Genomic DNA, 22,531 nt, shown 5'->3' with positions numbered 1-22,531 from the left:
GGAGGGTTCTCATAGAGTAGGGAGGGTTATCGTAGGGTAGGGACAGTTATTGTAGAGGGTCGACAGTTATTATAGGGTAGAGAGAGTTATTATAGGGTAGGGATAGTTATTATAGGGGGTCAATAGTTATTATAGAGTAGAGAGGGTTATTGCAAGGTAGGGACAGTTATTGTAGGGGGTCAATAGTTATTATAGGGTAGAGATACTTATCTTAGGGTAGAGATAGTCATCTTAGGGGGTCGATAGTCATTGGAGGGTAGGGATAGTTGTTAGAGGTTATTAATAGTTATTGTTAATATCTAAAGTATATTATATTAGTATTAAGATGACCCTTCGACAATTATATATCTATTACTTTAATCTATTGTCTCTGTCTTAAATCTAAGCTTATATCCCTATATCTAATATATCTGTCTTTAGAGGATCGATTCTAGCTCCTTGTCTATAATATCGTCCTTTAGCTTATTATCATTGTTTATTAATATCGTTACTTAGCTCGATATAACCTTTATTATATATACTTTAATAGTCTTTTTTAAAATCTTCTTCTATATCTTATATTAGACTAACGTCGCTATTATAGCTATAGTAAATATAAATAGCTAGGAATTACTAGTCTTCTTATACTCTTATTGCTCCTTAAGCTCCTTCGTCTCTATTGTCTAGTTAGTATTGCTCTAGAGCTATAAAATATAAAGGAAACCTACTTTTGATAAACAAGTATTTAAGGTTATAGCTAGAATAAAAGTAGTTGATATATAAGTTTTTACTATACTCGATAAGTAGTAGATAATAGATATAAATAAGTTATAGGCCTTAATCTTTGCTATATTACTAGCAATTAACAATTAGATTATAATAGTTAAGAAAAATGAATATCGCTATTATAAAGGTATACTTAGGTTAGTATAAGTCTTACTTATATTCGACTTCTTCTTTGTCTTTAAAGTATTTTCTAATAATAAAAAGATATTTAATATCCTAGAAATAAATTAGAAAACAGTTCTACGAAATCGCTAATAATTTAGGATCCTCTACCTAATACTACTTTAATAGCGCCTAGACGTTGTTCTACTTAGACTAATATAGCTTATTTACAATCTATATTATAAGCTTTAAGGCCATTTTATAGTTCTTACACTCGATCTACGTTAAGGTAAGGAGTATACTAGAAAACGTAAAGTCGCTAAGCTAAGACGCTATAGTAATAGTTGATCGAGGTTAAATATTCTAATAGACAATGACTCAAAGGCAATAAAGGGAGATAATAAGCAACTATAAAAACTATTAGTAACCTACGCTTAGAAACTTCTAATAGTAGAGAATTAATATTAGACATTTATAATTAAATTCGATTGAACTCAATTGAGGCTAGGAAGCGTACAGCTAAATCGCTCTGTCGGCTAGAGGGCTTGGCAGCGTAGGAAGAAAATAGGGCAAGGTGGCTAGTAGGTGGAGGGAATTTGTTTTCTGTGCCGGCTAGAGAAAATTTTGGGGCGGGGGCGGGGTTGGTAGGTGGATTGTTGCAAATTGGTTAGGTGATTTGGGTTTTCGGAGAGTTTGTTGATCAAACCTCCGTAGTTAATGACCGCTCCAGAGGTGCCCATGGTTCGATTGAATTGATCCAGAATACTTATAGTGTAAGGTAGTTATCTGTTGGCCCCCAGGGGACACGAATGGTGGCAACGGACCAACGAAGCGGAAATAACTAGGTTTGAGTGGCAACAACCGCTTCGCCGACGGCACAGCATCCGTCGGAAAGCAGCTAATTCAAGGTAACGTTAGCTGCCTGCCTTCTTCAGCCAGCAGAAAACGATGAGCGGCACACAGCCCGCGCACATCTCGCGCGCAGATCCCTGACCCCTGGGTTTGCTTGTGCACCTCTGCTGCCCTGCCCACGTTTTTGCCGAATCTGCAGAGCGCAGGGGACACAGAGTTCTGCACTTCGTTAGCGCCAACACTCCCCTTCAGCAGGTCGTTGCGGTGCCTCCGCCCTCTCGTGTCGGCACCTCCCCTCACCTGCTCTTGCAGAGAGACGGCAGACACTCAGAGACCGTCTTCTCCGGGTGTTCGTGAGCGTTTCGCTCCGATGATGGTTAGCTGAGACTGGAGATCTCGCCTGTTGCCTTCCTTTCGCAATAACCAACTATCCATTCCTTCCTTTCCTCAAACGGATTCGAGTTCCTTTATCCGCGCGCGCACCGCAGCCGCCATCCATTCTTTGTTCTCCTTTCTCTCACAGATTTGGCTCTCCTCGCCCCCGCGACGCGCCTTCGGATCTAGATGCTTTCGGGACGCAGGAGATTATTAGCGCTCTTTTGCGAGTAGATGCCCGGGAAAACTGGGGATCTGGGATTCCATTATCGACAGAGCAAAGAATCGCCGAACAGCAGAGAGTGCGCTCCGGCGCACCCAACACAACCGACCATGGCGGCGAGGGAAGTCGAAGGGCTGCTGGTGGGCGAAAGGTCCACGGGCAACTCGCCGAGGATAGTTGTGGCCAAGAGGGATACCACGTCGACGATTTATCCGCCTGAGGTCGTCCCCACCATGACGAGCTCCATGACGTTCACCTCGCTTGCGCTCGCCCCGACATTATCGACGAGATCGACGACGACAACCCTCCAGACTTCAACGGAGACGCCAACAAGCACAGCAGTGCGACCTACGGCCACTTCGGAGCCGAGCGAAGGCGAGAGCGACAGCGGGGAGCTGAGCGGAACGGCGAAGGCCGGTATCGTGATTGGTGCGCTGGCGGGTCTCCTGGTGCTCTTCGTGTTGCTGTACTTGGTCTTCAGCGCCCGGAAGAGGAAGCTCGAGAGGCGCAGACAGCAGATCGAGGATGACGAGAAGATCAACGGCCCGTTCGCCGACAGCGCCGCCATCCGACCGGCGCCAAACAAAGCGCCGCGGCTCAGCCTACGGCCCGTCACGCAGTTTTTCCCCAACTTCAACTCTCAGTCTCAGGCGGAGAGGAGAGCCAGCCGCGGCATCGACTTGACGCTGAACCCGGTCTCCAGCACCACAACCTCACAGCTGAACCGTCCGACGGGAGGCAGCGCCTGGGAGCGCCCGACAGTCCGCTCGACCATGGCCAGCCCCAACCTCGACAACAACCGGCCGGGCACAAGCGGAAGCCTGTACCCGACCGCCAACCCCTTCCACGATAACCAGCGCATCCCCGACGAACCCGTCAGCCCCATCAGCTCCATGGGCTCCTTCGATCTGGGCGGCGTCGGCCGCGCCACCACGACCAACGCACCGCCCGAGCCGGTCTCTCCAATCGGCGGCGACGACGACGACGAGCAGCACCAGATCGGTGTCGCCTCGAGCAGCGGGCCCGCGGCCTCTAGTCTGACGCGCAAAACCTCCATGCGCAAGGACGCCCCCAAGCCGCTTGACCTGACCAAGCCGCCGTCGCCGTTGTACGCCGTGCCTCCCAGCCCCGCCGGCACCGAGTACTCGATGCACTCCATGGCCCCGGGCCAGTCGCCGGGGCCCTCCGCCAGCGCGGCCGCCATCGCCGCGGCCGGCGGCCCCGCCCACTCGACCGTCCACCGGGTCCAGCTCGACTTCAAGCCGACCTTGGACGACGAAATGGAGCTGCGCGCCGGCCAGCTCGTCCGTCTCCTCCACGAGTACGATGACGGCTGGGTATGTCTGCCTTTTTTTTTTTTTTTTTCCCCCTGCAACCCCCGCACTCCAGATCATCCCTCCACAAAAAAACCCAACTAACGATCCCAATTCTTCCCAGGCCCTCTGCATCCGCCTCGACCGCTCCGAGCAAGGCGTCGTCCCGCGCACCTGCCTCTCCACCCGCCCCGTGAAGCCCCGCGCCCCACCGCAGCAGCAGCAGCAGGCCGGCGCCGGGCCGCGCGGCGGCTATGGACGGCCGCGGAGCCCGAACGGCGGCGGGAGAAGGGGTCCGAGTCCCGGTCCGAGTTCCGGCGGCCCGGGGGGTTATCAGGGCGGGAACGTGGGCCCTGCGCCGGGGCAGGCTTATTGAGGATGATGATAATATTAATTCGATAGGGCTGGGGTCTGGGTGGCGCGGTTAGTGTCCGGTGTAAGGGGGGAAGGGAGGGGAGGTGGGGTCGAAAATAAAGTGCTGGTGCTGATGCCATGTGGAAGTGGTTTGTGTGTTGTCTCGTGTGTTGCCTTCTTTTCTCCCTGTAGCAAGGATGGCGTTTAGGAGTGGCGGTGGTGTAATGGGCGGGGTCCCGGGGCGAACGACGGATGGTTCTTGAATATCGGGCTGGACTGGGGGACGCGGCGGCGATGGGCGGATTCGCCGTGTCTCGTGTGTCGTGGCGGGGAGGGATGGATACGCGCCTTTCTTCAGAGCTTCGAGCCGCTCGCGGCCGTCGGCTGGTTGAACTGGCTGTACCGCTGGCTACTTTGCGGTATTCCCTTCGTACATACATTGAGGAGGTGGAAGATCTCGTTTCTTGTTTGGGGGGACAAGATGTGGCGCTGGGACTGGCTTGTCCGGCATTTATTTTCTTCGGTCCAGCACTTGCGTGCGGATAAATATACTCATTGTGTGTTGTGACTGGAATGCAGTCGATTTGCTGGGTAATGATGCAATGGACTGTTGAGAGCAGCCCAAGTGAGACATGGTCGATGACGGAGGGATGGCCGCTAAATAGAACCAGGCTGCTAGAGACGAGATGTGTCTTAGTGCGTTGGGAAACTGTGCAGGTCATGAAACGAGTGCTGATGGCTTGTCTGCTGCTATGGACAACATCTTCTTTGCCCCTGGCGTGTCGACAACCTGGGTACATTTACGATCAACCAGCAAGTGCGCCGGCACTGATGATGCTCCGAAGATGAATCCGCCAGTTATTCGGGCGGGGACCCCTCTCCACCGTGAACGGTGCATCCTCGAGCCGCTCCCCCTCCAGGTACTGGCCCTCCAGCACATGAGTGTCCGGCCCGCGCCGGGCAGGGAGCTCTGGCAGGCCGAGCACGAAGCGGCGCTTGTCCGGCACACGCACGTCGAAGAGCTTCCCGAAGAAGCGCGTCTCGCTGACGCGCTTGTGCCAGGGCCGCAGGTCGCGCGAGTCGAACCAGACCCGCAGTTCATGAAGGTTGCGGAGCTGCGCCAACTGGTCGCACACCCGCTGCCACGGGTTGTTGCTCATGGACAGGCCGGGCCGGGCCCTGCCGGCGAAGACGGCCGGCGGCCCCTCGTCGCCGCCGGGCCCGGCCGACGGGTAGTAGATCTCGGTCATGATGTTGGTCGCGCGGATGCACAGTTCCAGCGAGCGGAGTGGATACCGCTCCATGTCCTGGCTGTAAAGCTCGAGGAAGGCCCCCGCGGTGCCCGTGTCGGTGAAGATGAAGGTGGTGTTGCCGTAGAGAGATGGGAGACATTCCATGTACCTGCTCCGCGATGAACACGGTCGCCAGATTGAGTCAGGGGTTGCTACCACTCACATCCGCTTACAAGTCAACAGGACATCCATGAGGTTGGACCTGGCTCCCTCAGGGTCACCCTGGACTCCAGAAGCAATCCCGCTCTCGGAGGGCGGCTGGGAATGACGCTCTTCACAGGCCCAGTGAAAGCACCATTCGCTCTGCAACCTCTTCTTCCAAACCCGCTTTTCGGCCGGGTCTGTCTCCGTAGCAAACTTCTCAAACCGGACATCCTCGGCGCGAGGATCTGCAATGCAGCCGACATGCGACCACAGCTTCGTTTTAGCCCCCGAGACTGACATTTCCGGATTTTCATTGCGAATGATGTGCTTTCGGCGAGCGGAGAGGTTCCAAAACTCAAGATAAATGAGATTGCGTATCTCGGCCGGGAGGAGGGTGAAGAACGGCGATGAGAGCTGGAGGTCTGCGCTGAGCGCGAAGGACCTGGTGTCGATGGTTTGGCTGGCCATTATCCTGGAGTAGTTCAAACGCCAGGGCCGGGTGCGTCCACCTTGTTTCGGTTCAGATGGATGTCTGTCTCTTGCTGTCGAGCTTTGGTAGAGGAGACATGTCACTCTCTGCCTCCCGCTGCGCCTCAACAGGCGCTGCTGTGTTGCCCTCTTTTCAACAGGTGCCGTGGAGCTCGCTAGGTTGGAAGCCTACCGCATTCCCCGCTTTTAGAGAGCCTGGTGCCTGGAGCGTGAGTTGGCCTGCCGAGCGAGCCACGCAATTTGGTGGCTTCCCTGCCTCCAGTCAAGCCAAACACTTCGCTGCCAACGGAAGGTTCTTGGGGTCCTGGACGAGCGTCATCGTCGCAGCAACCGCCCGAATGAAACAAGAAATTGGAATGGAACTGAAAGTTCTGTGTATGTATTCCGTAGTGTGAGTGATGATGCATCATCGTTAGCGGCCTGGGACAGCCGCCCAGCCAGGCGACGGTTCGTGGAGTTCAGCCCATCCATTGGAGCCTGCGAGGCTGTGTCAGGATGTCGCACGACACGGCCTCAGGGTGCAGATAACTAAGCGAACACCTGACCTCACTGGTCAACACGCCATGAGACACACAACAAAGAGATTGGTGCATATACACTGCCTGTGAATGCTTTGGGAGTAAGAGTCTATTGCCTTTGAAACCGTCAGCAGCACTCAGCCGTGACGTGGACCGGAACTGAAATGCAACTTAAGTTAACATGATGGTGAATGGGCGCAGTTCGGTCCCTTCAAGTGAATCAAAGCACAGCGCCCTGGCTGGCCCGGCTTCTGGAATCTTCCCGGTTTTGACAAATCGGGGCCCAATTGATGCCCCACCTTGGCCAACTAAAATACACTTCTCGGTGTGTAACGGCTACCGCGGGGTGATCTTCAGGGCAACCTGAGCCCCACTAAAGCTGCCCGGTTGTCCCGCTGAAGCTGCCGCCGAACTCCGGCAACCTTATCACACAGCCGCCCACCTGAGCTCCTCTTTGCCAACCTGGAAGTACTTGCCGAAGGCAACCTTTTCCCTGCTAACAGGTAGACCTGAGGTACCGGCAGTGTCGTGACAGTCTGCCCTGACGCAGCGCTGCGCTGTGCGCAATACAGCCACGGCCGCCCGTTTCCAAATAATCGAAAACAGCTCCCAGGTTGCCCGCCCAAGGCAGTGCACGTTCGTTCGGATCCTGTTCTCTGCAACCAGCCTCGGAAGTCCGCCGGAAGGACCATGCTGCGACGTTTTTCATGATGGCAAAATCTCTGCAGCTCAAAGACGAGGGCAACCGCCGTTTCCAGGCGGGCGACTTCGTCATGGCCGAGGCTCTCTATTCGCAGGCGTATGCTCCAATGGTCCATGGATCCATGGATTCCCCCAACAAACGCTGATCCATGCGAGAGCTAACCGGCCGTGCAGCCTGATTGTCGACCCCCACAACCCGGCACTCTACACGAACCGCGCCATGGCCCGCCTAAAGTTGTCCCAGTGGGACAACGCCATCGCCGACTGCACCGAGTGCCTCAAGCTGGCGCCTGACAGCATGAAGGCGCACTACTCGCTCTCTCAAGCCCACCTCGCCCTGCGCGCCTACGACGAGGCGCTCACGCACGCGCTCAAGGCGCACGAGCTGTGCCTGAAGACGCTCGACAAGAGCTTGGGAACTGTCACGACCCATGTGCTGAAGTGTAAGAAGGAGCGCTGGGACGACATGGAGAAGCGCAGGATACGCGAGACGTCCGAGCTGGAGATGGAGGTGATCGGGCTGCTCGAAAGGGGGCGTGACGAGGCTGTGCGGGAAGCCGCGGGCCTGGACGAGGGCAGCAGGAGGGAGATCGAGGACGAGTGGAGGGCGAAGATCGACCTGGTGCGCGACGTGTTCGAAAAGGCGAGACCGGCCAGGGAAAAGCGGCGGCAGGTTCCCGACTGGGCCATCGACGACATCAGCTTCTGCGTCATGGTCGATCCTGTCATTGTGAGTTTCCATGTCAGAGCCATTGTGCTGGCTGTGTCCTAACCTGCCGGCAGACGAAAACCGGCAAGTCATACGAGCGTGCCTCCATCGTGGAGCACCTGCGCCGTCAGCCCCTGGACCCGCTCACCAGGGACCCACTGTACATAAGCGACCTTCGACCCAACCTCGACCTCAAGCAGGCTTGCGAGGAGTTTCTGGCGGAGAACGGCTGGGCGGCTGACTGGTAGACGCGCCTCTTCCGGCCGCTTTTGGATACCGCTTCGGGATTCAAAAGTCCGGATTCAGGGCCTGGCCGGGGCGGGTTGCATAGCGCGGCGTTCAATGGGTTTCAACGATTTTCTGCTTCCATTTCCCTAGCCTCGGGCTTCCTTGTACCTGTACATGACGGAACGAAATGATGAGACGACGAGCATTTGTTCCATCGGTTGCAGAAGGAGATTTTGCCAGACACATCTACCATCTCACTCACTCCCTTTTTAGGGCCTTTCACAAGCCACTGTCCGCCAGCGCAACCGCCGTCCACATCCTGAACACATCGGCGAGCCGCCTCAGCACGCTCTCCCGCCGCTGCCTTTGCCCTACCGGAGCTTCGGTGCCCTCTTCCAACGGCGATTCCTCAATCTCGTTGTACTTCTTCCGGCCACCAGCCCCGTCTCCGACCGCCCCTATCGCCTCTGATTGATGTTCACTCCCTCGCCTCCTCCCCTTCCGCAACCGCCCCTTCCTCTTCTTCCCACCCCCACTCTCATCTGCACCCCCCAAAACCTCCATCATCCCACGACCGGGCTGCTCTTCCCTCCCCGTGCTCTGCCCCTCCCCCCGCTCCTGCGCCCGCTCCTGCGCCCGCTCCTGCGCCCGCTCCTGCTCCTTCCCCTGTTCCTGCTCCCCTCGCCCCTCCACCACGGCCCGCACGACTGCCTCAAACGCCGCCTCCACATTGGCGCCCGTCCGCGCGCTAGCCTCAACAAACGGCGTGCTGGCGTGCAGCGCCCGCGCGAGGGCGAGGCCCTCGGCGCGGGAGACCTGTCGTCGCTGCGCTCGGTCGTCAGGAAGAAGCGGCTCCTGGTGAGCAGGCTGGTGAGGTAGCCGGCGGCGCGGGGTGAGCGCTGCGATGGTTATGTGTCTGTCCGGGAGAAAGGACGGAGACTGCTGCGCCGCTGCTGGCGAATCCCCTGCGCCAGAGGAGGAAGAGGGCAGGTGCTCGGACCGCGATGGCGAGGGGAGGAGCGCCGAGCGCGGGCTGCGGCTGTCGAGTTGTGGGAGTGAGATGTTATCGGCGGGATTCAAAAGCGGACGAGCCTCCTCGTCGTCGGCGGCGGCGGCGGCGACTTTCTCGGGGATTGAGCGCATGAGGCCGTCCTCTTCCGTGTCCCCCGCTGGAGGATCTGTGTCTGTTGCGGGACAGGGGCTGTCCGGCTCATCGTCGAGATCGCTCTTGTTCCCCACCAACGCGACGACAGTCCGGCCGTCTCCTCGTCGGTTTGCCGTGCCTGATATCGCGCCGTTCCCGAAGATGCTGCTCCGCGAACGGCGGACCGCGCCAGGCGGGTTCTTCCGCGGAGATTTTCGCCGGGGAATCTCGCTGTGCAGGCTGGAAATCGCATCGAAGGACTCGCGGTTGCCGATGTCGTAGACGAGCAGGATTGCGTCGTACTCGCCTTTTGCAAGCACCCGCGCTCGGTGCTTGGGGTCCTGAAGAGAGGGGTCGTTGATCAGTTCGACGAGATACGTCTCGCCGGCGCCGGATTCCGTTTCTCTGTTTGGAGAAGACGGCCGGTGCGGTATTTCCTGGTTTGGTGTGGTCTTGTGTCTGTGTTGTTGTTCGGGTGCCGAAGTAGGAGAAGCCCCTGAGAGGCCTGGGGAGTAGCTTGTCCCTCCAGCTCCGACGTTGTTCCCAAAGCCGTCAAGACTTTTCGAGGTTCGAAGCAGTTGAGTAGACCCCTCGGGCCGAGTGTGCTGGTGCCGTGAGAGTGTGAGGTAGCGCCTACTGTTGAGCGTCAAGGCCGGGTTGTACACGGGCGGATATGTCATGGTGGTGAACTGTCTAGCTATTAGAGTCCGACGCCCAGAGCCCATATCGATGTTCCGTGGCCCTTACCCTCGATTCGAGGCAGTTCTTGCCTACCCCGGCCGCTCCGAGCATCAAGATCCGAACCGTCGGTTCATCACCGCGACGCGCCATTTTGGATAGGCTGTTCAGAAAGGGATCAGGAGAGTCCCTTTCGTACCCTCTCCCTCCGGATGTGCACCCTGAGAGCAAGGCAGGCGAGAACGCAAGTGAAGCTCAGTCACTAGTCAGAGCAGCGGGCGATGAGCGACATGAAGAGCGTGCTGGATAACATGCAAAGACGGTCATGAAACACGACACGCCTTTGGCGTGCCCGGGGGTAGAGGTCATTGCCCAGGCGGCAGAGGAGATTGTGGCCGGGTGGGATATCGCCGCCCCAAATCAAGGTCCTGGAAAGTGCCGAAACACCACTCATGGGCCGGTCCGGTCCGGCTGTGCGTCTATACTACCGATGTCTGTCCCACATGCCACGCATGATGCTAGGGCAACTGCCGGCAGTGTTCCGTTACTCGGCCCTTCCTTGTCAAGCGTGAAGTGGCCATAGTTCTTCTCTGCTATTTTGCCCAGTCTTGAGGAACAGGCTAAACTGGAATGTGTGTGAGGACTTGCCTCAGGTCCTCCAGCTTCGGTCACCGGGTCCGCGACAGGCCGTCTCAGAATTACGCGGCCTTGGCAAATCGAGATATGCGCAGAGAGCCGAAGCGAGACGGTTGGTGATTATGTGGAGTTGCTATGTAGCTTAAGCTTGGTGGAGCGGAGTGGCCCATTTGGACGACGATGCGCAAGAGAGGGAGATGAGGAGAGGAACAGAACGGGAGACCGAAGTCGATGGGTGGTCTGGTGATAAGGCATAATTCACAAACAAGACATGGTATAATCGAAGCAATTTGTCTCTCCTCCGTTGTGCAACGTGAGTGCTGGCAGTCCGCAGAGAATTCGAGGTGGCAGTCGTGACAATCAGCCGAAACATAGGCAGGACAGTGGCAAGATCATATTGTCGCTTGACTTCTACCACGAGAGCGCCTGGCCCATGTCCGAATCGCCGTATAGATGCTAACCCATGAACTTGTAACCCTATCCACCGATCAGATACCACACCACCGAGACTGTCGCTGAGAACGCCCTCGCGGCCATCCAGTAACAACCAGTCTACGGCAAGCGTTGAGCACAAGAGCAGCATCGTCACAGAACAAAGCCAACAGTTCTCCACACAGCCACCGTGACCAGCAAACCACAAGCACCCAACTCTCCATTGCCGTGTATGCCAACCGACCCACCAGTGCTAGTAGTAGTATACAATGATCGAATCATGCAGGATGCCTCAAGCCACACACCGTGCCACGACCTGTCTTGTCATGCCATGCCAAACCGGCCCAGTCTATCCTCCCTGATCCCATGCAGAACCAACCCGAAAGAGCCAGAAAGCAACATGGAAAGCTGCCCGAGGTGCATGCCCATTCAAAAGGTGCAGCCGGTAGAGGATAACCAAAACGGAGTGTGGTGGTGCTGATTCATGAAGTACCCCCCTTCCTGTCGTCGTCATGCTGTATTCATTCATCGTCCGTGTGTCGTGCCTAGGCTCTTCCCAAGCATAAACAGTAATATACCCAAAAAGCAAATGAGACCGTAGAAATCAGATGAACCCTGCCATCCGCCCACCACCACCCGCCGGCGGCGTCCTACCGCCATCATCGCCGCCGCCACCACTCCGCCGCCGATCCCTCAGCCGCTGGAGGTACGTCTCATGATCGTCGACCGGCGCCTCACTGGATCCCTTCTCGTCGCTGCCCCTCCTGCGCGGCGGACTCGGGTTGGCGGCGTACCCCCTGGTGATGCTGTGCCCGTATCGGGCCTGCTTGTCGTCGAAGTACTCGGCGGTGTAGTCGTCCTCGTCGCTGTCGTCGTACTGCGCCAGCGCGGGCATCGACTGGGACGTGTTGGAGTCGCCCTTCACGAGCCCCAGCGTCTCCTCCTCGGTGGCGCCGCGGATCTGCGGGCTCGAGTAGCCGCGCGGCGAGATCCCCTGCCGGGCCCCTCGCGCGAACAGCGGGTGGTGGTGGTGGTGCTGGTGGTCGGCGTCGTCGTGCCCGCTGCCGCCGCTGCCGCTGCCGTCGCCGTGGGCGTGGGATTGGTGGCGTCGGAACATGGAATGGAAGGAAAACTGGCGGCGGGCGGAGTGAGATGGCGGGGTTAGCGGTGCGTAAGACATGGCTGACTGGTTGTCATCAGACACATTGCGGGAGTCGGGCCCGAATTGCACCCGCCGCGCGGACCGTGAGCTGTCCTCGCCGACGCTGGTGCCTGGCAGGCTGTACTCTTCGATCTCCCCGGGTTTTGACCCGGCCACTGCTATCGACGTGAGCTGGACCGGGTGCATCGGGCTTTGCACCTTGGGCGGCTCGGCGGTCTTGCGAAAGTCGGGATGCCCAGGCAGCAGCACGCTGCGCGCTCTGGTGCGGATGGTGCCGACGATGCTGGAGAGCGCCGGCGAGAGTGGCCTGTTAGCCTCGCCAAGCTCTTCCGGGGTCGGGAAGTGCGACCACCCCAGAGGGGGGTGCGGCGTGGGCGGCGCGAATTGGGTGGGCGCCGGGGATGTCATGGACCTGCGGGTGCTGACGGTCATAGTTCGTCGCCGCCTGATCCCATCCCACTCGTAGATGGGCGCACCGTCCTCGCTAACCGGCGCGAGGCTCTCCTGTCGCTTTTCCTCCTGTAGTCGCTTAAATTCTTCGAGCTCCATCTTCTGTCTGGCAGAGGAGAGTCTCCTAACGATTGCCGCCGCGCCCCGAATGGCATCGGCCTTTGGTTCCGTTTCAGACTGTGGCTGTTCGGCAATGGTGTGAATCTGGTCCAAGTCCCCGGTGAAAAGCGCGGTGTCGGGCACGTCCTTGGCGGACTTGGACAGCTGCAGGAGTACGACGCCGGCGCAAATAGTCAGGAAGCCGTTTACCACGGTAACGATGGACGTCGGGGTCCCTTTGAACCCCCGGAATAGGACGGCCGAGGTGATGATGGTGGTGCTCGTAAAGTAGACATAGTACGTAGGAGTAACCAACGCGGCATTGAATATGTTGAGGGCTTTCTGTAGGGGCCGTCAGCAAACACGGGATTGGAAATAATGGACATGGAATACCTCACGTTCAAGTAAATGATTTCTGTCAGGAGCGTCCCGATGACGAACACCAACAAAACGTAGAGGAACCACTGATTGAACTGCGGAGTGCCGCCCGCCTGCGCAACGATGGCGGCACCCAACCCCTGAGTAGCGACAACACTAAGCCCGCCCACCCAGCTGCAGATGGAGATGTAGACCAGCATATTCTTGTTCCCATACTTGGGCCCCAGCCAGATTGCCACAACAGCAGCGCCCACGAGGATCACGCCGGCGTAGGCCAAGAAGCCGGGGTGGATGACGAAATCTTGCATCTCCTGGATGGTTGCGACCGACGACTCCTGGGGCGCATTCATGACGATGACAACAGATCCGACGATGCACAGGAAACAAGCGACCTTGCCGACCATGCTGAGCCGCTCCTTCAGGAAGATGGCAGACAGGATAGTCGTGATGACGACGGAGAGCGCGCCGAGGGGCGTGACCAGGATGGCGTCTGTGAAGGCGTAGGCGGCGAAGTTGAGCCCCTCGCCCAAGATCATGAGGGTCATGCCGGCCCACCAGTAGGCGTTTTTGAGGTAGCCATACCCCTCGCCCGCCACCTCGTTGTATTTCTCATTCGCCTTGAGCAGCCCAACCTTTTTGAGGACAAACGATGTCCCGATGAACACTCCGGAGCCGACGGCCAGCCCAATGCCGATCGCTTTGAACGCGGCCGGCCTGTCTGCGGCGGCGCGGGCGTATAAGCCGTGGACATGGCCGACGGCCTGCGCGGCGCTGTCCATGGCTGCGCCGGGAGCTGACTCGACGACTCTGCCGTCAGCGTTGTTGTATTCTTGGGTAGCGGGTTCGGTGAGCGGCGGTCGGCTCAATGGATATTTCCTGGAGAGGTCGTCGTGGTATCGGCGTCAACGCTGCGGAGGGCGTCGGCGGCGGCATGAACTGCGGTTTTTGGTCGTTGCACTGCGGCTGAGTTGGGCAGGAGACTAGACTAGCAACAAGGTTTGGTCTAGGTCGCCTCTTCTTCTCCACAGGCTGCGGAGACAAAGATGCGGCAGGTGGAGGAGCCGAGCTGTAGCCTGAGACACACGACGTGGAGGACTGGAGAACTGAAGAAGAGGTCCGTGGGTTGCGAGACTTTGGCCGAATTCACCGGCTTTGGGATGAAAAAGCGTCTGGTTAGTCCCGAGTTTTCCGCGGCCGTAGTGTAAGGGCGAGACGACCGGGGACGCGAGTAAGGAGGTGAAGAAAAGTCGTCCAGAGCGTAGGACTCGCACATGAGCCGGAGACGTCAGCTGTAACTACGAGCGGATCGAGTGTGTGTTTCTGTACTTGTTGAACTTGGCCCCTGTCGGCGCCGAGGATGTTCCAGGATGGTTGCTGTGTGCGATGGCCAGATTGGAGGTCCCGCCACCGCGACCTGCGGAGCCGAACAACGATGGGCAATCTGCCGTGGAAAAAAACTAAATGCGGAAGAATGACATGGCGCAAACCTGTCAAGTAGCGTAGTAGAGTCACAAAGACGAAGCCATGATCAACTGCAGACCGTAGTGTACATACACGGGTGAAAAAGAAGGAAAAATCGCTGGCTGGGAAGACCTGCGCGATCTGGTACCTCTGCGGCATGCTTGAGCGGCGGCAAGGGTCCCATGGCCAGGAGTCCGTGGTGGGGGGGAATTGCGCCACAAGCTTCTGGCCGGGTAACGGGAAGGGAGTGTGGGGATCCCTGACCTGTGGCGGCTGGCTGCTGGGGAGAGCGGGTCCTCCTCGCCGCTGGCGCCGCTTTGAAACGTTAACCGGGACAGCTTCTGTCCCACCCACGTCACCACCGGCCTCAAAAAGTGGAACGAACAATGATCTGCCCGCCCCAATCCAGCCCTGTTGCCGATTGCGCGGCTTGATGTTTCACACGGACCTGAACTTGGCATCCCTTGACCCATTCGCACGAGAATGCAGTGCCACAAAGCGCAGCGTTGCGCTGCCACCAACCTACCTCAAATCTTGGACCACCAGCCGCGGAACACAGGTGATGTCAATTGCCACAACAGAGGGGTGTGCCGATCGCCCTGTTTGGTAGGCGGGCAAAGCTTGAGCTTGCGACAGTCAAGATCGGACCCTGAGGCCGCCAGCGGCCCGAATCATGTAACGTTAACACACCTGTACCCATCTTTGACCTTTGAACCAGAAGGCCGGCACAAGCTCCTACAAGCTGCCGAGGAGCCCCGCGATACCTTAGGTTAGCGTTCTGCAGTACTATCAAAGTACGGCAACTGCTGCAGCTTCCTGGCGCAGCGCGTGGCCGCATCGAACCAATGTTTGTTCTGGCACCGGGCGCCAGAACGGCCTTCCCCAGAGACCCGGATCGGCAACAACGCGCCCGGCTAAACTGCGCTGCGCATCGTGGCTGGTTGATCTGCGAGCTAGGGTTGATTATCGCCAGATCAGGGTCTGGACTGGGTCGCAGCATGTCGCAAGTGGCGCCAGGGGGCTGCTCGACGAGGCAAGCATCAGCTTTTGCGGGGGCGTGCACATGATTCTGTTAGGGTTCAAGGTACATGCCTCCGTGGTCCCTGACTAAAGCAAGATCATTGCGGAAGTTCGAATCGCTCGCGGAGGACTCCCCGTTGAGTGTGCTCCGTTTGAGGTGTTTCCAACCCTCGTCTTGTTTTAAGTCCCATGACTTTGATTCTTCCACCCCTGGAGTCGTATCCGAGGATCATATAGCACTGCCCAGACCCATTTCGCCCTGCGGGTGCAGACAAACAGCGCAGCAACGGTTGCAACCATCTTGTAACTGTGGTTTGGATGCCGGCGGCGCAAATCCAAAACAATCCTCACTCCCTCAACACCGTAAAATCCATGGATATCCGAAACGAAACGAGGGAAACCATGACTCGTCGCAGCCGTAGGAATTCCTTCAACTACCATGGGAGCTGGTCGCCGTTGTACTGCAGAAACTGCCCGGACTTTTCAGGGGTCAGGTTGTCAATCTGCCCAGAGCAGCAGATACATGATTAGCCAAGCAAGCCTCCCTCACCCAGGAACAACAAGCACCATACCTGTTGGATCATCCCTTTTGCACTCTGCTCCAGAGTCATGGGCGGCTCCTTGAACCCAACCGCATCCGCGAGCGCCTGTCCAAGCTCGGTCTGCACCCACCTGTCCACAGCACAGCCCCCGTCAGTTTACACGAAGCGGAAAAACAAGAACCAGTCGAAGGAACGAAGAAGACGATGGGATAACCACCTACCCGGGATGCAAAACCCCAACCACCAACCTTCCCCTAAACTCCACACTCACCTTCTTCGCCCACCAGTTCGCCGCCGCCTTGCTCATCCCGTACGCCACCCCAGGCAGGCTCTCTTGGTCCAGCAGGCCGATACTGCCCAGAGAGCTGGACACGAGCACGAACTTCCCCACCCCTCCCACCTCCTTCCCCTCCTCCTTACCAGCCTGCTTATTATGCCCCTCCCCCTCCCCCTGCCCCTCTGCTGTGCCCGCCGCTGAAGCGCGCTCCAGAAGCGGCCAGACCGCGCGGAAAAGCTTCGCCGGCCCGACCGCGTTGACCTCGAAATCCCGCACCATGTCCGCGCCCGGGTCGGTGCCCAGCACGTCGCGGAAGGCGGCGGACGAGCCTGCGTTGGCGATGACCACGTCCAGGCGCAGGGGGGGGCCGCTGCTGCTGCTGCCGCCGGCAGCGGCGGCGGTTGTGGCGGCGGCCAGGCGGGCGGGGAGCGTGGCGGAGGAGATGGCGTCGTCGGCTTCGTCGAGCAGGAGGGGGATTAGCCTGCTGGTGGGGTGGATGGTGCTGCTACTGCTGCTTCTGGCGGTCGAGAGGGCGGTCAGGCTGTCGGCGGGTTTGCGGCTGGTTGCGATGACGGTGGTGTGCGGGCGGGCGAGGAGGAGGGTGGTCATTGCGAGGCCGAGACCTTGGGAGCCGGCGGGTGGTAAGTGAGAGTTCCGCTTCAGATGCTTGGGATGTGCGGGTGGAAAAGAGCTGGATCATTGGTGGCAATGAGGTTGATAGGGAAATGGGAAAGGGGAAGTAGAAAGAAAAGGGGTGAAAATGGACAGCAAGATTTGGTTCATGGCAGAATAAAGGAGGAAAGCGTAATGCCCAAAAGAAATCGGAACAGGCTGGAAACCGTCGCTTACCCCTATTCGCGCCCGTGATGAGGTAGACCGTGTTGCCCGACATGGTGCGGGCAAGTAGGGGGTTGACGGAAGAACAAGTACTGGCAGTGAGAAATCTATAATGTGATAGAGGCAAGCAAGAAGGCCGTAGGCGATTCCGCAAGGCCACACATATGCTTGATGGAGGGCTCCTAGTAACGAGGAGAAAGAAGGGAAAGGGGGGAAAACGAAAACTGCCTTAAATGCTCACGCCCAGGGCAGGAGGGGCTCGACTTACATGCGCATGGCCAATGAGCACATTTCCCCGGCGTGTGTGTGCGTGATTGCGCCGGCAGGGCTCCCAGGAGGGGGAGGGGGAATTGGGGTTCCAGCCTTGGGTTGCCCGGCCCTTGTGTTGATTTAGCCCCTGAATTACCAAAACACCGAGACATCTCACCATTCTCCCATCAACATTGTCTTGTTGCCAAAGGCCATGTGCAAAATTGCCATTGCAAAGCTATGTAATCATAAATCATGCAAGACTAATTTCCATCGCTGTGTGGTATCACGCCCCGCCAACCCCAACGCCCGTAAAAAAGGAAGCATCCCAACTTCCGCCATGGAGAGATCCCGCCAAAGTGGACACAGCTGCTGTCCCCGAATCAAGCTTTCACCACCCAACCAGCATTGACCATAAAATCAAAAATTCTCCCACCCTTCTGCGAGTCCAAGCGGCAGATCTCTTTGGCTTGTTTCTTCTTGAGACTCCCGTTGCCCTTCACGGCCTCCTTGAGGATCTGTTCCTTGATCATCAGATACGGCTTCGGCTGGATGCGAAGCGTTTCGCAAAGTTTAATCTCGTCCGATGTAAGAAGATGGAGGTCCGGTGCATTGTCTTGAGTGAGCTGCATGGGTTGCACGCCGGGAATTGGCGGCGGAATGTATCGCTGTCGTGAGGAAGCTGCGCCGTTCACGACGACAACGCTTCCACCGTCAACGTGGCCCCCGTTGGCCTCGGTCTTGATGCCGTTCGGTCCTTCGCCGTTTGTCGCCGCGGAGCGAATCGGGAGCTCTGGGGCGACCAGGAGGGCGGCACCACTTGGGGGCTCTGGAGGCGGTGGCTGCTTGTTCCGCTGCGTGGCAGCCAATCTTTCGCGATCCATAGATCCCAAAGGTATGGACTTCTGAATGCGCGCCGCCTTCTCCTGCTCGTACTTCTCGCCGCTTCGGAGGTCGCCAATCCTGAGACTGCGCCATTCCTGCAGCTGTGCAATCGCTTGTCGGAGGTTGAGCTCATCGATAAGGCCCTGACAGAACTGCTCGAAGTCGACCCGGTTCATCATGCGCGCGAAAGGCTTTGCCTTAAGGAGAAGATCGCGCTCCTCCTTCGACCGCTTCTTTTCGGCCTTGCTGTTCTCCCTATAATCCAGCAGGTTGTGCTCAAACATCACCTTCTTTCGCTCAACCCGCTGTGTCAACCTGCAGTTGTAGATCTCCATCACGGTGAGCTTGAGCTCCATCTCGGGCTCCAGCTCGCCGGTGCGTGGGTTGATGCCGTCACCCGGATCAAACTGCATAAGTTGCACGGATTCTTCCGCGTCATTGGCGTATTCCACCTCGAACTCCAGACGCCCAGGCATGTACCCTCCAATCTCGTGGCAGGACGGTACGCTGGCAGTCGGTTTGGTCTTCGGCTGTAGCGCAGGAGCATTCTTGGCAGCTTCTCTCCGTTCCTCAATCCTGCGCTTCTTGCGGGCCTGGAATTCTTCTCTTGAAATCTCGTTTGCCAGTTCCATATCGTGCGGGCTGCATCGCTTCGGGAGCGGAAAGTTTGGCGATTCAATGTAGACTTTTAGGTAATGGTCGCGGACCTCGTCCTTGTGCCGGTACCCGCCGATGTGATCGGCAATGTCTGCCCATGATCCCAGGCCATAGATCTCTGCGCCTTCCAGAAGGAGAAGCTCCTCGTCGGCGCCCCATTCTCGGTCGAAGATGGGGAACGAGTTCTGCTCAATGACCCGGTAGGGATGCGTCGCCGGCTGGTGCGCGTTGCTGGAACGGCCGTTGGCGAAACATTGCACGCAAAGGTCGTACTCGTTGCAGGCGCTGTGGGCGCATCTGATGCGGACCTGTCGGGCGGAGAACTGTTAGCTGCAGGTCGCGCGATCGGAAGAAATCGCCCCACACCGAACACTCCGGGCATGCGACATGCGCGACGACATGCGCGACGACATTCGCGAGTAGAGCTGGCCGGCAAGGGAGCTCTGCCGTCGGGAAAGAGGTTGGCCACAGAGTCATTACTTACGGTGGAAGTAATATCCGCCGAGCAAACATCACAAACGTATTTCACGCCACCCTCTCCGCCTCTTGCAGCAATTTTCTTCCGAATAACGCCCATCCTGCTGGTCGCAGCTCAGCGCTGGCGGAGAAGCGCCGGTGACGCAGACAGGGGTACGTCAAGCAGCCCAAGAGTGTTTGGATCGATGCGAAAAACACGCGCAAATGCCAATAAAGGGCTTCTGCGGTTGCGCGGAGGACGTGAAAGTGAGTGCGACGCGTATTTCGATGGATTTCCCTGATGGCTGTCCAGGGAATTGATGGAATCGTTGGCTGGTTGATGGGCGTGACTGCGGCAGCAGCCGGAAGTCAACCCGCGGCAACCACAAGGCGATCTCCGCCCCTAAATATGCCGAGGTTTTGCCGGCTAACCAAGCAGCTCAAGGATTGAGGCTGACATCGGGGTGGGACGGTGCGGGGGTGGTTTGAGCTGTATTATAACCCTAACCCTTCCGCCCACCCCGGAGGCCCGGTTAGGTCCGGCAGCTAGTCTGCCCCTCCAAGGAATGCAACCTGTCTGTACACAGTACTTGTGCACCCCTCCAGGCGGCACAGGATTGTTTCAAACTGGGCACTTAGCTTGTGGTGGATTGTAAGGAGTTTCGGCCTGATTTCAAGACTGAGAACGGAAGTTTGCACCGCCAATGATGTAAAATATCCATTTTACCTACCTTATTGAGCAATGCCGAACGAGTCCGCCCAATAACCCCACATCCTCTTCGCCCACACCCTTTGACCGTCGTTGGAGGTTACCAGTGAGACCTGGGTTATTCGCGCGGACTTCTCCTTCCCAACAATTCGCGCACTTCTTTCGTGAGACTCTGTCGCGTCTGGCGATCACGAAGATGGCGGATCCTGTGCTCGATGACATTTCGCATCGCCGATACAACCCGCTGACCGGCTCCTGGCTTTTGGTCTCGCCCCATCGCACCAAGCGGCCATGGCAGTGAGCATCAATCTTCGGCCCGTGTTACCAGCTTGTTGCCAATGCTGACGGGTGCAACAGGGGCCAACAAGAAGCGCCGTCTAAGAACGTACTCCCCGTATACGATCCCCAGGTGAGCAGATACGGGTAGACCGTCCCTCGGCCAAAAGTTGAGCGAATATGTGGGAACGTCCCGACAAGTTGACACCTCCCGCAGTGCTACTTGTGTCCCGGAAATACGCGGGCCCAAGGCGACCGCAACCCGCAGTACGAGAGCACCTTCACGTTTGTCAATGATTACAGCGCGGTCAAGGAGCAGCAGCAGGAGTACCAGCCGCAAACCGACAAAGATGGCGTTGCTTCGCTCCTGCTGCAGGCGCAGGCCGTCACCGGCCGGTGCTACGTGCTCACCTTCTCCCCCAAGCACCACGTCACGCTCGCCGACATGGCCGCCGCGGAGATCCTGCCCGTCATCCAGACCTGGACGCGTATCTACGCCAGCCACCTGAGTGCCGCGCACCCGCTCAAGGCGCAGGGCGAGAAGGCTCTCGCGAGCATCCCGGCGAACCCCGACGGCGAGGTCGACCCGCCCAGGGGCCAGCTGCGGTACATGCAGATCTTCGAGAACAAGGGCGCCGCCATGGGCTGCTCGAACCCGCACCCGCACTGCCAGATCTGGACCACGAGCACGCTGCCCGAGGAGCCGGCCAAGGAGCTCGCGCAGATGGCCAAGTACAGGGCCGAGAACGGCCGCCATCTGCTGGACGACTATGCCAAGCTCGAGGCGGCCAGGAGCGAGCGCGTCGTGTGGCAGAACGACGGCTTTCTCGTCGTCTGTCCCTGGTGGGCCATTTGGCCGTTTGAGGTGCTCGTTATCGCGAAGCGCCATGTCCGCGCGCTGGTGGACCTCACGGACGAGGAGCGGCTGCAGTTTGCCGAGGCGGTGCAGGAGGTGACGCGGCGCTATGACAACTTGTTTGAGACGAGCTTCCCGTACAGTGAGTTCCGGCTGACGTGCTGCTTCCCTGCGTTGGAGAGGTTGCTAAACAATATGCAGGCTCCGGTATTCATCAAGCGCCGCTGGACTGCACCGAGCAGGAGGCCGAGACCAGCTGGTTCCACATGCATTTCTACCCGCCGTTGTTGCGGTCGGCCACCGTCCGGAAGTTCCTCGTCGGTTTTGAGTTGCTGGCCGAGCCGCAACGGGATATCACTCCCGAGCAGGCGGCTGCGCGATTGAGGAGCTGCGGCGGGGAATTGTACCGCAAGCTGTTGAACTGAGCGCGGCCGGCGGAGGGCACTCTATTTTCACAGTCACGGTATGAGCATAAATAGGCCGTGGGTGTCAGCATTAGCATTATTAGCCCTGGCACAACGCAGAACAGAGAAACTACTCCCGCCTCCCGCAACCGCCCCTCCAGAACTGCCTCCTTATTGCACATAGTGGTTGTACTGCAACAGCATCCAGGCGGTGCCGCCGTACGCAGCCAAGAAGGGGAACGTCTGCGGCCCGGAGAAGTTGATCGTTTTCAGCACCAGCATCTCGGAGGTGAAGTGCACCGCGGCAATGACGTGCGTCCAGATGGCCAGCTGGTACATGCCCGGGTTCTCGAGCTGGTAGCAGGCATAGAGGCGGATGATGCCGACCACGAAGGTGTAGGTGCCAAAGAGGCGGGCGGCGAGCGGCGTCACCTGGTCCTTGGCCTTCTCCGCGTCCTTGCCCGTCGACGAGGCCGGCTTGAGGATGCTGGTGCTGTCTTCCGGGTCGTACCGCTCGGTCGCCGGGGGGAGCGAGTGGTTGGGCACGAAGCGCCCGTTGTAGATGCGCCGCGTGTAGTGCAGTGTGGCGTAGTTCTGGAGGGAGTTGCCCATGGACACGATGGAGATCTGCAAGGCGAGGCATGGTTAGGATGCGGTGAACTGGTCGCGGATTCCGCCCCAGCGACGTACGAAAAACAGGTAGTAGGGCAGGTAGCCCTTCTCCGCAGAAGGGAGGAATGCCTGTAGTTTGTCCATTGTTGTGGCAACGGCGAGATGGGGTGAGCGAGACAAGTGCCGCTGCCGTCGAAAAATCTGGTCGCAGACCGTCGGGGGAAGTCAGAACTGGTCGTTCCTGG

At 58.0% G+C, this 22,531-nt stretch overlaps 10 protein-coding genes across 10 annotated transcripts; 3 read left to right on the top strand and 7 right to left on the bottom strand.

Annotated features, from left to right (window-relative positions):
- Positions 1 to 2,021: 2,021 nt before the first annotated feature.
- THITE_128660 (uncharacterized protein) lies at positions 2,022 to 4,006 on the top strand (the record flags this gene model as incomplete). Its single annotated transcript, XM_003652713.1, has 2 exons — positions 2,022 to 3,654; positions 3,755 to 4,006. Exons 1-2 carry the CDS (start codon positions 2,329 to 2,331, stop codon positions 4,004 to 4,006), a joined length of 1,578 nt encoding a protein of 525 aa, XP_003652761.1. The 5' UTR covers positions 2,022 to 2,328.
- Positions 4,007 to 4,338: 332 nt separating this feature from the next.
- Positions 4,339 to 5,417, bottom strand: THITE_2114520 (uncharacterized protein). Its single transcript, XM_003652712.1, has one exon. It carries the CDS (start codon positions 5,379 to 5,381, stop codon positions 4,791 to 4,793), a length of 591 nt encoding a protein of 196 aa, XP_003652760.1. The 5' UTR covers positions 5,382 to 5,417; the 3' UTR covers positions 4,339 to 4,790.
- Positions 5,418 to 5,976, bottom strand: THITE_2114519 (uncharacterized protein). Its single transcript, XM_003652711.1, has one exon. The coding sequence runs from the start codon at positions 5,886 to 5,888 to the stop codon at positions 5,436 to 5,438; it is 453 nt and encodes a 150-aa protein (XP_003652759.1). The 5' UTR covers positions 5,889 to 5,976; the 3' UTR covers positions 5,418 to 5,435.
- A 788-nt stretch (positions 5,977 to 6,764) lies between these two features.
- Positions 6,765 to 8,170, top strand: THITE_2114517 (uncharacterized protein). The gene is made up of 2 exons (XM_003652710.1): positions 6,765 to 7,859; positions 7,913 to 8,170. The coding sequence occupies exons 1-2, from the start codon at positions 7,350 to 7,352 to the stop codon at positions 8,084 to 8,086; spliced, it is 684 nt and encodes a 227-aa protein (XP_003652758.1). The 5' UTR covers positions 6,765 to 7,349; the 3' UTR covers positions 8,087 to 8,170.
- A 175-nt stretch (positions 8,171 to 8,345) lies between these two features.
- Positions 8,346 to 10,041, bottom strand: THITE_2087899 (uncharacterized protein; the record flags this gene model as incomplete). Its single annotated transcript, XM_003652709.1, has 2 exons — positions 8,346 to 9,899; positions 9,958 to 10,041. 2 exons carry the CDS (start codon positions 10,039 to 10,041, stop codon positions 8,346 to 8,348), a joined length of 1,638 nt encoding a protein of 545 aa, XP_003652757.1.
- Positions 10,042 to 11,333: 1,292 nt separating this feature from the next.
- Positions 11,334 to 14,088, bottom strand: THITE_2114513 (uncharacterized protein). Its single transcript, XM_003652708.1, has 2 exons — positions 13,066 to 14,088; positions 11,334 to 13,009 (listed from the first exon to the last, which is right to left on the bottom strand). The coding sequence occupies exons 1-2, from the start codon at positions 13,822 to 13,824 to the stop codon at positions 11,561 to 11,563; spliced, it is 2,208 nt and encodes a 735-aa protein (XP_003652756.1). The 5' UTR covers positions 13,825 to 14,088; the 3' UTR covers positions 11,334 to 11,560.
- Positions 14,089 to 15,960: 1,872 nt separating this feature from the next.
- THITE_2144003 (uncharacterized protein) lies at positions 15,961 to 17,237 on the bottom strand (the record flags this gene model as incomplete). The annotated part of the gene is made up of 5 exons (XM_003652707.1): positions 15,961 to 16,029; positions 16,099 to 16,198; positions 16,290 to 16,468; positions 16,541 to 16,904; positions 17,185 to 17,237. 5 exons carry the CDS (start codon positions 17,235 to 17,237, stop codon positions 15,961 to 15,963), a joined length of 765 nt encoding a protein of 254 aa, XP_003652755.1.
- Positions 17,238 to 17,632: 395 nt separating this feature from the next.
- Positions 17,633 to 19,760, bottom strand: THITE_67036 (uncharacterized protein). The gene is made up of 2 exons (XM_003652706.1): positions 19,458 to 19,760; positions 17,633 to 19,281 (listed from the first exon to the last, which is right to left on the bottom strand). Exons 1-2 carry the CDS (start codon positions 19,548 to 19,550, stop codon positions 17,815 to 17,817), a joined length of 1,560 nt encoding a protein of 519 aa, XP_003652754.1. The 5' UTR covers positions 19,551 to 19,760; the 3' UTR covers positions 17,633 to 17,814.
- Positions 19,761 to 20,305: 545 nt separating this feature from the next.
- On the top strand, positions 20,306 to 21,820 carry THITE_2095468 (uncharacterized protein). Its single transcript, XM_003652705.1, has 4 exons — positions 20,306 to 20,435; positions 20,496 to 20,547; positions 20,632 to 21,412; positions 21,472 to 21,820. Exons 1-4 carry the CDS (start codon positions 20,335 to 20,337, stop codon positions 21,693 to 21,695), a joined length of 1,158 nt encoding a protein of 385 aa, XP_003652753.1. The 5' UTR covers positions 20,306 to 20,334; the 3' UTR covers positions 21,696 to 21,820.
- A 25-nt stretch (positions 21,821 to 21,845) lies between these two features.
- On the bottom strand, positions 21,846 to 22,430 carry THITE_2143978 (uncharacterized protein; the record flags this gene model as incomplete). Its single annotated transcript, XM_003652704.1, has 2 exons — positions 21,846 to 22,301; positions 22,365 to 22,430. 2 exons carry the CDS (start codon positions 22,428 to 22,430, stop codon positions 21,846 to 21,848), a joined length of 522 nt encoding a protein of 173 aa, XP_003652752.1.
- Positions 22,431 to 22,531: the final 101 nt, after the last annotated feature.

This window comes from Thermothielavioides terrestris, chromosome 2 (genome assembly GCF_000226115.1).
Source record: "Thermothielavioides terrestris NRRL 8126 chromosome 2, complete sequence".
Taxonomy (NCBI): Eukaryota; Fungi; Ascomycota; class Sordariomycetes; order Sordariales; family Chaetomiaceae; genus Thermothielavioides; species Thermothielavioides terrestris.
The sequence above is the reverse complement of the archived record's forward strand: the minus strand, read 5'-3'. Positions and strand labels throughout refer to the sequence as shown.

Excerpts from the sequence above, each read along its gene's own strand:
- THITE_2114519 (XM_003652711.1), bottom strand. The coding sequence starts at position 5,888 with ATGGCCAGCCAAACCATCGACACCAGGTCCTTCGCGCTCAGCGCAGAC.
- THITE_67036 (XM_003652706.1), bottom strand. The coding sequence starts at position 19,550 with ATGGGCGTTATTCGGAAGAAAATTGCTGCAAGAGGCGGAGAGGGTGGC. Across the intron at positions 19,282-19,457 it reads CGGCGGATATTACTTCCACC|GTCCGCATCAGATGCGCCCA; the intron begins GTAAGTAATGAC and ends TCCGCCCGACAG.
- THITE_2114513 (XM_003652708.1), bottom strand. The coding sequence starts at position 13,824 with ATGGACAGCGCCGCGCAGGCCGTCGGCCATGTCCACGGCTTATACGCC. Across the intron at positions 13,010-13,065 it reads CAGAAATCATTTACTTGAAC|AAAGCCCTCAACATATTCAA; the intron begins GTGAGGTATTCC and ends CGGCCCCTACAG.
- THITE_2114517 (XM_003652710.1), top strand. The coding sequence starts at position 7,350 with ATGGCCCGCCTAAAGTTGTCCCAGTGGGACAACGCCATCGCCGACTGC. Across the intron at positions 7,860-7,912 it reads TCATGGTCGATCCTGTCATT|ACGAAAACCGGCAAGTCATA; the intron begins GTGAGTTTCCAT and ends ACCTGCCGGCAG.
- THITE_2095468 (XM_003652705.1), top strand. The coding sequence starts at position 20,335 with ATGGCGGATCCTGTGCTCGATGACATTTCGCATCGCCGATACAACCCG. Across the intron at positions 20,436-20,495 it reads CGCACCAAGCGGCCATGGCA|GGGCCAACAAGAAGCGCCGT; the intron begins GTGAGCATCAAT and ends CGGGTGCAACAG. Across the intron at positions 21,413-21,471 it reads TGAGACGAGCTTCCCGTACA|GCTCCGGTATTCATCAAGCG; the intron begins GTGAGTTCCGGC and ends AACAATATGCAG.
- THITE_2114520 (XM_003652712.1), bottom strand. The coding sequence starts at position 5,381 with ATGGAATGTCTCCCATCTCTCTACGGCAACACCACCTTCATCTTCACC.